Here is a 13,634-nt window from a genome sequence, read left to right as displayed (position 1 = left end):
CCACGAACGTCACTCTTCAGGACTCCAAAAATATGGAAATCGCATGGGAAGAGACTAGGACTGTATGGAAGATGTGTAACGGCTTTCCAGGTAAACTTCTGCAGCATAGCCGAAACAGTCTTGGCAACATGTCCGTTGGCATTATCCTACACATAAGCCAGGTGTCAAGAGAACAGTGATTTTTTTTCATTTATCACGAATGACGAAAGAGTTTCAAGCTCGTTCTGTAAGTTCGTTTTTATAAATAATACACAGGAACATTTCCATAAAAATTTAATTAATACTTTGGCACTGGAAATACTTAATTGCTTGAAACAACATCCAACTTTCTTTTTGAAGTAAACAAAAATAAATTTATAAACACACTTCATCACACTGGGAAGCGCCCATCTACTCAAATAGACTATGAAATAATCATTTCTTAAAATTTTAAGATATTACCAAATAAAGGGTTAAGAGCGTGTTCAGAAACACATCGTTGCTGTAATCTCATGTAAACTTATGGCCAAAACTAGTGGTTCCACTATGTTTACGTCCATATGTATGCGAACAGACGTACTTTCACATATCTAAGTGTAATAATTAGCTAACAATGACGTCATCGTAACTCCCCATTCGTCGAAATGTTTGCGTAAGAACTTGGTCAAGGACTTAGCTCAAGAAGTATCGAAGCATATAACGCTGCTAAATGAGTCGAGAGATTACCGACATTGGGGTGCACTACAATATCACTCTCGGAGTGATTTCAGGGTGTCGACAGTGGTATGTTCTGAACTGGAGGTTTAGTTTTTGAAGTTGAGCTGTTCTCAGAATAAAACTTTTGATCATAGCCTTGCTACATGGTATTTGAATAATGTGTGTACACTAGGATCTAGTCACCACTACATATGAAGGGCTTATTTCAATAGTGGTACAAGTCCATTTTTGTTCATTCTGAGATGCAGAGTCCTCAAGTTAAATGAGCGCTGAAAAATCTGCAGTTGACATACCAGAAATATTCAAGTATATGTACTTGACTATTTGTAGTATCTCAACTGTAGATTTTTCGGCGCTCATTTAACTTTAGGACTCTGCATCTCAGAATGAACAAAAATGGACTTGTACCACTATTGAAATAAGCCCTTCATATTTAACTGCTGATAAATATTCTAAGACAGCTTCTTCAAGGATTTAATGATAGACATTTGGATTATAGGGATCAGATATTCGTAAACTGTCACATAACACAAGAAACATCTGTTGCAGTTCAAAGATATATTTTTAAAAAATCCACTTGAAATAAAACAAAAACTAGTCCGTTGTTAGTCTTGTCGAGTCTCTACTTCTGGGATATAATTCAACACGCCACAAACTCTGAGAAAACTTCAGACGACTTGAAGTACACATAAATGGTTGCGTAAGATACGTAGAAGGGGCAGTCTATTGTAAACCGATCATCGACCACAACGAGACAGTGGAATGGTTCCTTTCAAAAATAATCATCGTACGCATTAAGACATTTATCCCACTGGACGACGAGACGATCAATTACAGTTTCATAGAGCGCAGTCGGTTGTCGGTGCATCCACAACCGAATTCACTCCTGCATTTCCTCGTCCGACCGAAACAGATGACCACGAATGTCTTTGTTCAGGTCGCCAAAGACGTGAAAGTCACACGCCGAAAGAGTAGGCTATACGGAGAATGTAACACTGTTTCCCAAGTGAAGTGCAGCCTTCGTCCGATGGGCAGTATGGTGGCGGATGTTATCATACAACAGGATGATTCCGCCCGACAGCATTCCTGGGTGTTTTAACTTGATGCCGTGTCGCAGTTTCTGCAAGGTGTCTTCATAGCACTGCCCATTGACTGTGGCTCCACGCACCAGGAACTCGATGAGCAGAGGAAGCTTCCTGTTGCACAATAACGCCCGTCCCCACACTGCCAATTGGTCGAAGGCTACACTAGCGCGATATGGTTAGGAAACACTGCAACATCCTCCGTACTGTCCGGATCTTCCACTGTTTTATTTTCACTTCTTTGGCGACTTGAACAAAGACATGGGTGGACGTCGGTTTCAGTCGGACAAGGAAGTGCAAGAGTGGGTTCGATTGTGGATCCGTCAGCAGCTGATCGTATTCTACGAAACACGAATTAATCGTTTCGTCTCCCAGTGGGATAAATGTCTTGACGCGTGCTTTGATTACTTTTGAATGGAACCATTCCATGGTCCCGTTGTGGTGGATGTTCCATTTTCATTTGACTGCCTGATATATATACCTCTCAGTTGTTTCATCCTGTTAAGGCCCCTTACGCTCAGTTCTTATGGATGCGAACAAGCAATGGGCTGAGTGTCACACATTCTTCATCGCTTTCTTAGACATTGGACTGCTCAGTGTCTCTTCTCGCATTTCATGTAACTACCATCATTCAGTAACTTCCGTTTATCTGATTTTCACCTCTTTCTGTACCTGTGCATAAATCTCAATATTTTTCCAACTTCTATACCGTACACTTGTGGATCAGATCACCTAGTAAGGTGCATTTGATGGCAAATCATGCAACATTCAAGGTGTTCCTCTTGTTACTGGTGCAGCTTTCATTTCAGCAGTTTTCAACTCTCTTTCTTCTTTCCAACATCAAACCAGTGTCTCTTTCCCATAGTCATTACACTTCCAGCTTTCTCTTCTCTATTTTTATATTTTTCTTTTTCTTTTAACTTCTTCTGCAGATGTGGGTCTCCCAGTATCACTTCCATTATTGTAATAATTAATTTACTTACTCCATTTCAAGTTTCCTCATATGAGGGAGGTAACAGTGATTAGTCTTCATTGGGATGAATGCGTCAAGCATTTCTGGTTGTGATCCATCAGACGGAGATTCCTCCTCAAGTTACAGCTGAATGTTATGTTGGCGCAAACCAGTTCGATGGAAACGTGTGAAAAAAAAATCGACCATGCTCATTAAAACCATCATCATAGAGTTCTCCTGGATGGATTTATGAAAATCCTCTGACGATTCTAAATAAGAGTGTAGGACAGGGACTTTAACCGGCGTCTTTCAAATGTGAGATCCATGTAATAAACGCATTGACACCTCACCAGGTACGTCCAGCAGACATCAGGTGGGGAACAGCTCGTCAAAATAATTCAAGCTTCACTTCCTTCGCGTAAGACGAAGTCCGCTGTGTCAACAGCAACACCATGATAACTGTGTCAGTGTCACTTTGACACTTTTGTGCCTTCATCGTTCTTATAGATATTATTTCCAACAGTCCCCAATTACTTATACAAAATCACTCTCGGTAGATAAATGATTTACGGATAGAGTAGTTGTCAAATACACAAGTGACAGTGCGAAGCCTCATAGGAATTAAAGCGGTGGACCCTAATCTGCGTAAGCTACATTAAAAAAAGGAACATGGTGCTTAAAGCACGCGAAAAATAGGTAAGTTCATCAATCGAAATCACGGTAAATTCTCTTCAACTACGAGAGTCAGTAATAATTTTACTGCAGAAGAGATCTACGAAGAAAAAGAAAAAAAAATAAACATTGACTTCCGATATGCACCTTAGGTATACAACACATAACTTCTGCGAAAACTGTATTAACAGAATTCGGTCTTCCCAAACCATTTCACCGCGGACTATCGTACGAACCACGGAATAGAAAAACCACTACAGTCGCATAGTAGTGGAAAGGCGTTAGGAGCAGACGAGATACCTATAAGATTCTATAAAGATTATACGAAGTAGGTTGCTCCTCTTCTAGCAGCAGTTTATTGTAGGTCGCTGGAGCAACGAAGGGTACCTGACGACTGGAAAAAAGTGCAGGCCATTCTCGTTTCCAAGAAGGCCCGTGGGACAGATACACACTGTTATGGACATATAACGTTGACTCTGTGTAAAATTATGGAATCCGTTTTATGCTCAGTAATTGTGAGTTTTTGGAGAACGAAAACATCCTCTATGAAAAACAACATGTAATTCGTAGACAGATGTCTTCCGAAACTCTTCTCGCGCTGTTCTTCTATGAGATCCATATCGCTGTCGAAAACGGCGCTCAGGTTGATGCCCTGTTCCTTGGCTCCAGGTAGGCCCTATCGTTTAGTGAAAATTACTAGCTTATCGAATATCGGGCCAGATTTGCGACTGAATTCAATACTTCCTTTCAGACAGAAATTAAAAAGTCGCCTCCTACTGGAACAAAATCATTAGACGTAAACGTAATTCCCGAAGTGCTGAGTCAGTGTGATAAGACCATTACTGTTTATAATGTATATAAATTATCTAGAAGAAAGCGCCGGATGCTCTCTAAGGCTGTTCACAGGTGATGCGGTTGTCTACAACAGAGTAGCAACGCCAGAAGACAGTGTCAATATGTAGAATGACCTGCAGAGGTTTGACGAATGGTGCAGGCTCTGGCAGTTGACCCTGAACGTAAATAAATGTGACATATTGCGCGTACATAGGAAAAGAAATTAATTACTGTACAACTAATCTACTGGTGAGAAATTGCTGCAAACAGTATTACCGTGAAGTATCTAGGAGTAACTATCCGGAGCGACCTTAAGTGAAATGACACCATAAAACAAACAGTAGGAAACGCAGATACCATACAGAGGTTCATTGGAAGAATCTTAAAGAAACGTAATTCATCCAGGAAAGCTTATAAGGCGCTTGTTCGGCCGATTCTAGAGTATTGTTCGTCAACCTGAAACCCTTACCAGGTAGGATTAAGAGATGGGAAAGATCCAACGAAGAGCGGCGCGTTTCTTCACGGGATCATTTAGTCGGTGCGAGACGCCCAACAAAGCCTGCTGGCAGACGTACGAAGAGAGGCATTGTGCATCACGAAGATGTTTACCATTGAAATTTCGAGGGAGCGCTTTCCAGGGTTATGCTGGCAATACATTATTTCCTCCCACACACATCACGCGTAACGAGCACGACAAGAAATTGGAGCCAATACAGAGGCTTACCGACAAACATTCTTCCCACGCGCCGTTCGCGACTGGGTAGGAGGGATCAGTTAGTGGTACCACAAGCACCCTCCGCCACACACCATCGGGTGACTTGGCGGAGTTTGATGTGGGTTTATAATCACTCAGTGGAACGCAAATGCGCAAAACTATGAAGCACGAGCACAGTCATCCTCGCGACGAGTTACACATCTGGTGCGTCATTCTCTTGTCAGGGGAAGACAAAGGCATCTTCACTCCACTTTCAGCACGCCAAGTGTACAACCAAGGTATGCAGCACGTTATGTGAGGACTATATTGGTCAGTTATATTTGTCATACGGTGTCTGTTTCTATCACTAAAAGTTCCTCACCACTGAATTATTGCCGCTTCAAATTGAACATCGCTATACAATTTTCAGTCTCTTACAGACAGGATGCTCCACTGAGACAATGGAAAGTCCAGAAATGTATTTATACCACAGGCTGCTTCGTGAGACTGGAGAACTTTGAGAACTGGTAACTTCCATGAAATAAGAACAGATTATATTTCTTGTGTATCTTCAGAAGTGACGATTTCCAGCTCTTGTAAGGTTTTGAAACGTCCCCTTTGAAATATTAATGAATTACTGTGCTGGAAAACCTCTTATGTTATTTGCTTTTCAAACAGCTGAGCAAAACTGAACGTACTCAGACATTACTCTCTTTACTTATTCTGATCAACACTAAACTGACACACAATATTTTTAGCGCAACGCAATCTGACTTTCAACAATCCCAAAAAAAGAATGGCCCTGACTAACAATAACCTATAAGTTTCATGAATCACTTACCTCACAAAAATCTTCGTTACTCGAACTACTGCAATACAGCGAGCGCCAATACTGCCAGCTAAATAAAAGATTCTAACTACTGAAGGCACTAACTACTGATAGGCATAGTCAGCAAATGAAAGATTTTGGTAGAGAACAAGCAATGTATTTACCTTAATAATGTTCAAAAGTCATCATATATATATATATCAGTTCATGATATCCGGTATAACAAATTTACTCTATCTGGCGGACACACGTCCAGATCGTCCGCTCTTTAAATTCTGCCATATCTCTCCCCACATCCACCACTGCTGGCGGTTCACCTCCAAATGCGCAACGCTACGCGCTGTTCACATCCAACTGCCCAACACTACAATGGCGAATATTCCAACAATGCCAACCAGCCACAGACTGCACACAGCACAGCCAGTGATTTTCATACTGAGCGCTAGGTGACGATACCAACACAAAAATCTAAACAGCCTGCTTACAGTTTCTCAAGGTGTAACATGCAATTATTAGGTTGGTACACAAGTCGGTAGCGTTTTTGTTTTGCAAAATGTTATTTTGGTTGCTATTGGTTTATTTTTCGATTTTCATTTTATTTGCAGTTTAATTTTGCTATTTGAGTTTGCATATTGTTTTTTTGTCATTTGAAGGAAGTGAGTGAACCCGTAGACGCTAGAAAAAGGAGAGGTAAGTAGATAAATATGAACATTTGCGACATATTCTACCATTTGAGCTCAATAGAGGAGTAACAGCGGCCAGAAACATTTGCGCCATGTATAGGGATAACAACATTGGACACAGCACGGCAAGAAAATGGTTTTTTCATCTTAAGGAGAATCGTTTTATAATTAGTGAATCTCCACGTTCAGGAAGACAATCGGGTTTTGATGATGATCGTTTCAACGCATTAATCCACAATGATCCACGTCACTGTACTTCAGAACTGGCAGATGTCATGAACTGTGATCATCCCACGATGTCCGCCCCCGGTAGCTGTCTGGTCAGCGCGACAGATTGTCAGTCCTAAGGGCCGGGCTTCGATTCCCGGCTGGGTCGAAGATTTTCTCCGGTCAGGGACTGGGTGTTGTGTTGTCCTAATTATCATCATTTCATCCCCAACGACGCACAAGTCGCCGAAATGGCGACAAATCGAAAGACTTGCACCCTGCGAAGGGACTACCCGACGGAAGGCCCTAGTCACACGACATTTATTTATTTATCCCACGATCGTGCGACATTTGCATTTAGTAGGGAAGATTAAAAAATCAGGTATGTAGGTAAAGCATGCTCTAAGCCAAAATCACAAAAATCTGCGAGTGAACATATTTGCATCTCTGCTTGCTCGTCATTAATTGGCTCGTGAACAACACCAACTATTCCTATCTTGTTTCATTACTGGTAAAGAGAAATGGTGTCTTAATGTTAACATAAGGAAAAGAAAGGAATGGTTGAGCTCAAACAAAGCAGCAACTCCCCGTACAAATGTTGTTGTTGTTGTGGTCTTAAGTCCTGAGACTGGTTTGATGCAGCTCTCCATGCTATCCTATCCTGTGCAAGCTTCTTCATCTCCCAGTACTTACTGCAACCTACATCCTTCTGAATCTGCTTAGTGTATTCATCTCTTGGTCTCCCTCTACGATTTTTACCCTCCACGCTGCCCTCCAATGCTAAATCGGTGATCCCTCGATGTCTCAGAACATGTCCTGCCAACCTATCCCTTCTCCTAGTCAAGTTGTGCCACAAACTTTTCTCCCCAATCCTATTCAATACCTCGTCATTAGTTACGTGATCTACCCACCTAATCTTCAACATTCTTCTGTAGCACCACATTTCGAAAGCTTCTATTCTCTTCTTGTCCAAACTATTATCGTCCATGTTTCACTTCCATACATGGCTACACTCCATACAAATACTTTCAGAAACGACTTCCTGACACTTAAATCAATGCTCGATGTTAACAAATTTCTCTTCTTCAGAAACGCTTTCCTTGCCATTGCCAGTCTACATTTTATATCTTTTCTACTTCAACCATCATCAGTTATTTTGCTCCCCAAATAGCAAAACTCCTTTACTACTTCAAGTGTCTCATTTCCTAATCTAATTCCCTCAGCATCACCCGAGTTAATTCGACTACATTCCATTATCCTAGTTTTGCTTTTGTTGATGTTCGTCTTATATCCTCCTTTCAAGACACTGTCCATTCCGTTCAACTGCTCTTCCAAGTCCTTTGCTGTCTCTGACAGAATTACAATGTCATCGGCGAACCTCAAAGTTTTTATTTCTTCTCCGTGGATTTTAAGACCTACTCCGAATTTTTCTTTTGTTTCCTTTACTGCTTGCTCAATATACAGATTGAATAGCATCGGGGACAGGCTACAGCCCTGTCTCACTCCCTTCCCAACCACTGCTTCCCTTTCATGCTCCTCGACTCTTATAACTGCCACATACACAAAACATAGTGTTATGCTTCTAGTGGAACAGCGACGGTGAAGTATGCTACGAATTGCTTCCCCGAGGTGTAACTATCACCGCCGATATTTATTGTCAGTAACCGAGACGCTTTGCGGTCGCAGTCCAGGAACAACGACGAGGAAGACTGTGTGAAATTATGCTACTCGACAATAACGCCCGCCCACATTCTGCTACACTAACAAGAAAGATTATATAGGAGTTGGGTTGGGAAGTCATTCCGCACCCACCTTATTCACCTGATCTTGTGCCTTCAGGTTTTCACCTTTTACACTCTCTATCGAACAACCTGATGAAAATGCGCTTCGAGCACGGCTCGACGAGTTCTTCGCCTAAAAACGACGTGATATCTACAGTAGCGGATTCGAAAACTTACCCCAGCGTTGGTAGACTGTTGTAAATAATGAAGGATAAAACTCACTGCTTAAGTCTCTGTTGTGTTTGTTACACTTATGGATAAACGCTACGAACGCATGCACCAACCCAATACTACGTGGATGAAAGTGTTTCCATCCTAGTAGAAGCCTAGCTCTTTGTGTCGATGGAGGAAATTTTGCGACAGTAACGTGGCACGGGCGACACCAAGAATCACCAAAAAAACCTATCGTACTCCTCTTTTACTGGCGCCTTCTTTGAACACAAACGTGGCGACGGCATCGAATACGATGACGGCGACAAATGTATGTTAGCTTAGGGCGCCTAAAAAAAAAAAAAAAAGTAACGGCGCGGCTGCAGGTAATTGGTCCCGCGCGGCGCAGGAGGTGACGTCACTGGTGCTAGAGACTTCCCCCCACCCGCGGGTGATGTATAAATTGCGAGTACACATAGGCTCCGCCAGTTCACGTTCCGCTCGTGATGGATTCAGAGTGCACTCCGTCAGTGTCAGACAGGTAAGTTACAAGTTTGAAATACTTATCGGTACGTCAATTTCGCCCGTTTTGAAAACGATTTTGTACAATAACACACAACCAATCGACGAACCCCATCCTCCGTTCCCTGGGTAAGGTCCAAAGCATACGGAATGACGAAGAAAGCATCGATACGAACGTTAGGTCGTAAACTACAAGAAAATGAACTGTTTGAGATAAGAAAGTGGAGGTGGCGATTTACCTTTTTTTTTAATCTGAAGTCGAAAGTATTAGAAGAAATTGAAATAATTTCGCTAGCTATAAGATTTGTAGCACTTTACATCATTGACGCATTGCAACAACAGCAATGGCTCATTTACGTCTTCGGCATTCAAACAGAAAGTGCTTCTGCTGAGTCAGGACTGACAGATTTCAACAGAAATTCGTGGCATTTAAATGACAATTTTGGAAGCTTGTGAAACGTTAACAAGGTCTCCACATGTTTAGAATACATGAGTTTCTTTGCACGAGTCTACAGTGGAGACACGCGTGGAAATTTTGGCTGGCCGTCAAACAAGTTATTCTCTTCGAAGCATCGTCTCATCAAATGGTGCCCTCAGGTCGTCTCGAACGTTATTATATTAACGTACTAGCTGACAAACTCGGCACTGTCCGGATGTTGATTTTGCCAATTTCCTATTGGTTGCGCATCTTAGTGTTTATGAAGTCATTTATGCTGAACTACGATAGGTAGGTGGTTCTTATCCCCACAGCGATTGTTGCCAGACAGTCACGGATATGTGTATCAGCTTTGTTTGGAATCGGTCCAGTGGTATAGGAGGAGACGTGGAACATACATACATCCATTTTTATAATATCTGTGGCTTTTGGTAGTAGTACATGTTACAGAAGAATCAAGCAGTTATCTTTAGTCAGTCTGGTTGGAAGCGTATACCGGATAATCAGATAATCGTGTACATTGCCTTGCCCAAACGTTCGCATTAAACCGATGCTTAATGGCACAGGAGAGTATCTTCCGTCGAAACATGCCTGTTACTGTTATAATATCCTTGTCTAGCGTCTTGTCTACTAAATAAACAGTATTAATTGCGTAAAAAATACTTATTCAGACACATTTGCAATCAGAACTGAGAAAACTGTTATCTGACAAGTGAGAGGAAAAGCTTCTGTGGCGCTGTTCTTGCAGGCAGCTAGGGTGCAACTGGTTCTAATTATTCTGTCAACGTGCGAAGAACTTCGTGTTCAACATGCTGGGTCCTGTTCATAGTCTGGAGAACTTGCTTACCGAATCAAGAAGTAGGTATCGTTCGCCACCTTCTAGTGTCATACCGCCATTTTCTCGCAGTTTTCTTTGTGTCGCAGCAGACGTTGGTTGCTCCAGAATGAGCAATCTTCGTAAACTATTATGGGCTGACGTTAAATGTGTCGTGCGGCACCAAAGACAAGTTGCACGTCTGAAATTTCTTGCCGGATAAGCAGTTCCAAGTTGACACTAAATAAAAATGTTCGTCGATAACAAAAAGTGATGATCTGCGTTGTAATTGATTGATAAATAGGGTACTACCACTGTGCTATGGAAAGAATCAAGTGGGTTAGCCAATTTGCAGCGACTCTCGTGTAAGCAGGTCTATCTCTCAGGCGCTACTAACATCAAAGAAGTACGGTCTCTAAACAAATAACTAAGTTGTTCCCATCTGTGCTTTCGTTATCTAAAGTAGTTCGTTTTGGCATCCAGTACTTAGAATCTCCCTTGCAGAAACCTGAGTGCTTGTCGGATATACTCGTACATCGCAGTTGAGTTACGCGGGTCAGACGCTAAAAGCATAGTATTATGCATCTATCGTTTCTCCAGCTGAGCCTAAGTGTCTGTCAATGCGATTGTAAATTTTTAAGTGGTACATTTTTCTATTAAAATTTAGTCATCTGTTGTGTCAGTAATTATTCTATCTGCAAGAGAAAATGGGAATTTACGAAGTGACTGGTGTACTGAACTTTTCAACTCTAAAATTTTGATTATCGACTCCACCAGATTGGGATGACTGATCTGTACGTTCATATGAACCCTATCTGCGTGCGTGTTCATTCACTTTAAGAAAGGTATCCTTCTTCCTCGTGGTTACGATGGGTTTTAATCGAACGGCAACCAAATAAGAAACGAAAAATGTTACTCTGTAAAGGGAACCTATATTACAAAAACACTAAACGACTGATATGGACACACGGGAACAAGATCCCAAAAGTTGGTTGCCTATCCAACGACACCCAGGGCAAAAAAATTATTTTTCTCTCTATGTTATATAAAAGGAAATGTCCCGGTTGACTGAATCATCATCGCCTAACCCAAACCGCTGATACAAACATTAATTTCGAGAGGGTATTGATCTTATACCGTAAGCATCGCTTAAGAAGGGATTTTTCTAAATTCCACCCCGGAGGGGGTGAAACACGAGACGAAAGATTTTTCAAAATATGTCGCTATTGAGCCAATTTTGAAACTGGAACTAAGAAAAATGGTATTTCGTTTCTTAGGCAGAAATAAAGAAACTGGAATTTCAGAATGTTTGGAAATTTAACCCCTACTGGGGTGAAATAGTAGGTGAAAGTTTTTTTTAATAAATCATTATTAAATAATTACTACAGCATTTTTAAAGCTAAGGCTATGAAAATTAGTATTTGACCCCTCGGCTAGAAATAAAACAACTCGTGTTTCTGGAAATTCAACCGCTAAGGGAGTGAAACAGAGGATGAACACTTTTATGAAAATGTTTCGTTATTTGAAAACATTTTAAAGCTAAATCTATGAAAATTGATATCTGACTCCTCGGTTAAAAATAAAGAAATATGTATTAGGGGATGAAAGTTTCTACGGAAATATCACCATTTGAACTCAAAAGGCAGGATTAACGAAAACTTCCGACTCCAGCTATCAGAATGTCTTTTTGGTCAGAAGTACATTCAGAAAATACCGTATGTCTATTTCCTCAATCAGCGTGAAAAGTGTAGGTGTTGCAGTTTGTGAACTAAACCAAAGGAAGCTAATTAACAGACACCATGACAAATCGGCTTTGTCAGCTCAGCATAGAAAACGAAGCGGCTCTTTAATACACTAATTATTCAGGCCTAATGTACGTATATAAAGTTATTTTTGTTGTAGTTACTACGTTAATGCAAGCGAAACAGCGAGCGCTAAGCTAGTATTTCATATAGTAATTGACCAAATTTATACATTTAAAATGCTGTGTAAATCTGCTAATTACGAGGTATAATCTTACGACAAAGGTGAAACACAATAAAATCGAGTACTGGAGCTAAAAACTTTGTATAAGACTTAAGGCAGTGAGACTGTAGGCCCGCAAATTCCACACTATATTCGCCCAGTATTTGAGAATGAGAGCACTTAGTAACTTCCAACAACCTTTGCATATAATTTCAAACAATTTCGAATATTTTTCTTGCAGACACCTCACACAAAATAACGGAAGGAAAAAAGTTAATCAAATTGCTCTGAGCACTACGGGACTTAACATCTGAGATCATCAGTCCCATAGAACTTAGAACTACTTAAACCTAACTAACCTAAGGACATCACACACATGCATACCCGAGGCAGGATTCGAACCTGCGACCGTAGCGGTCGCACGGTTCCAGACTGAAAAAGTTAATCACTTATTACACTTTCGCTATTCGTGAAGTAAAATTTCAGCATCAAGCATGACGTTTAATTTTGTTACATCTTCACTACTAACTCTATTTGCAAAACATTTTGCAGACATTATCCACATATGCCATTGAATGTACCTGTAAACTTATATCCTCATGCGATCATATACCTCAGAAGCTCTGACGTCATTGGCATTGAGTTACGTTTCATATTTTGGAGCTCGTTTCTTTAAGGAACGGTTAGTGGAGAGTTACTGGCGAACGTTAGAATGCACGGCCGCCATTGACATCATTAGACAAAACGATCATACTGATCAGTAATCTAAATTATTAAAACTCCTTTAACACTGAGTTTAAAACGTATTTTTTCGCGATAGCATATGAACTAACACTTTTCAGAAATATTCCAAAACCATAAATCGCCAAACAAAACCATTAAACTATGCGTTACACTATATAACCTCCACTGATTTAAGTGCTACTGAAGACAAATCATTGTTGGTGGAAAATTAGCACCAAAATTCTAGAAGTAACTGTACAACCAAATCACCCCTTTCTCAGACTAAATCGAGGGTGCCTCTTTTCCCTCGGAATACGGCAAGCAAACGATAGGACCCGCGACTGCCAAAGTTTTTCTCTCTCTGCCGCAGAAAGGATCTTAAAACTACTCAATCAGCAGAAGTTACTGTTCCTGGCTTACTACCGCACTTTCGTCCATCACGGTATAGCTTGATACATGAGTTATTAAGAGAGTCATAAAGCTGCAGTTTCCTGGCCCGAAGCAGAGAAAACGAACATACCGGCGCAACTGTATTATGTATTGCAGCCAGGAAAGAGGTTGCAGGTCGGCTTCGTGCTCTGGACATCGCGCCGT

The 13,634-nt window shown here is 41.1% G+C and overlaps 1 protein-coding gene across 2 annotated transcripts in view; it reads left to right on the top strand.

Annotated features, from left to right (window-relative positions):
• Positions 1–13,634, top strand: part of LOC124544760 (putative fatty acyl-CoA reductase CG5065) — a 202,263-nt gene that overhangs the window by 96,347 nt on the left and 92,282 nt on the right. The window contains exon 1 of one of the 2 annotated variants that reach the window (XM_047123435.1): positions 9,087–9,121. The exons of the other annotated variant lie outside the window; for it this stretch is intronic. Coding sequence (XP_046979391.1) covers positions 9,087–9,121 — 35 coding nt within the window. Of the gene's footprint in view, positions 1–9,086; positions 9,122–13,634 lie in introns of those variants that run through there. 2 annotated transcript variants of the gene reach the window in all.

This window comes from Schistocerca americana, chromosome 8, assembly GCF_021461395.2.
Source record: "Schistocerca americana isolate TAMUIC-IGC-003095 chromosome 8, iqSchAmer2.1, whole genome shotgun sequence".
NCBI lineage: Eukaryota > Metazoa > Arthropoda > Insecta > Orthoptera > Acrididae > Schistocerca > Schistocerca americana.
This window is presented reverse-complemented; position numbering and strand designations above follow the sequence as displayed.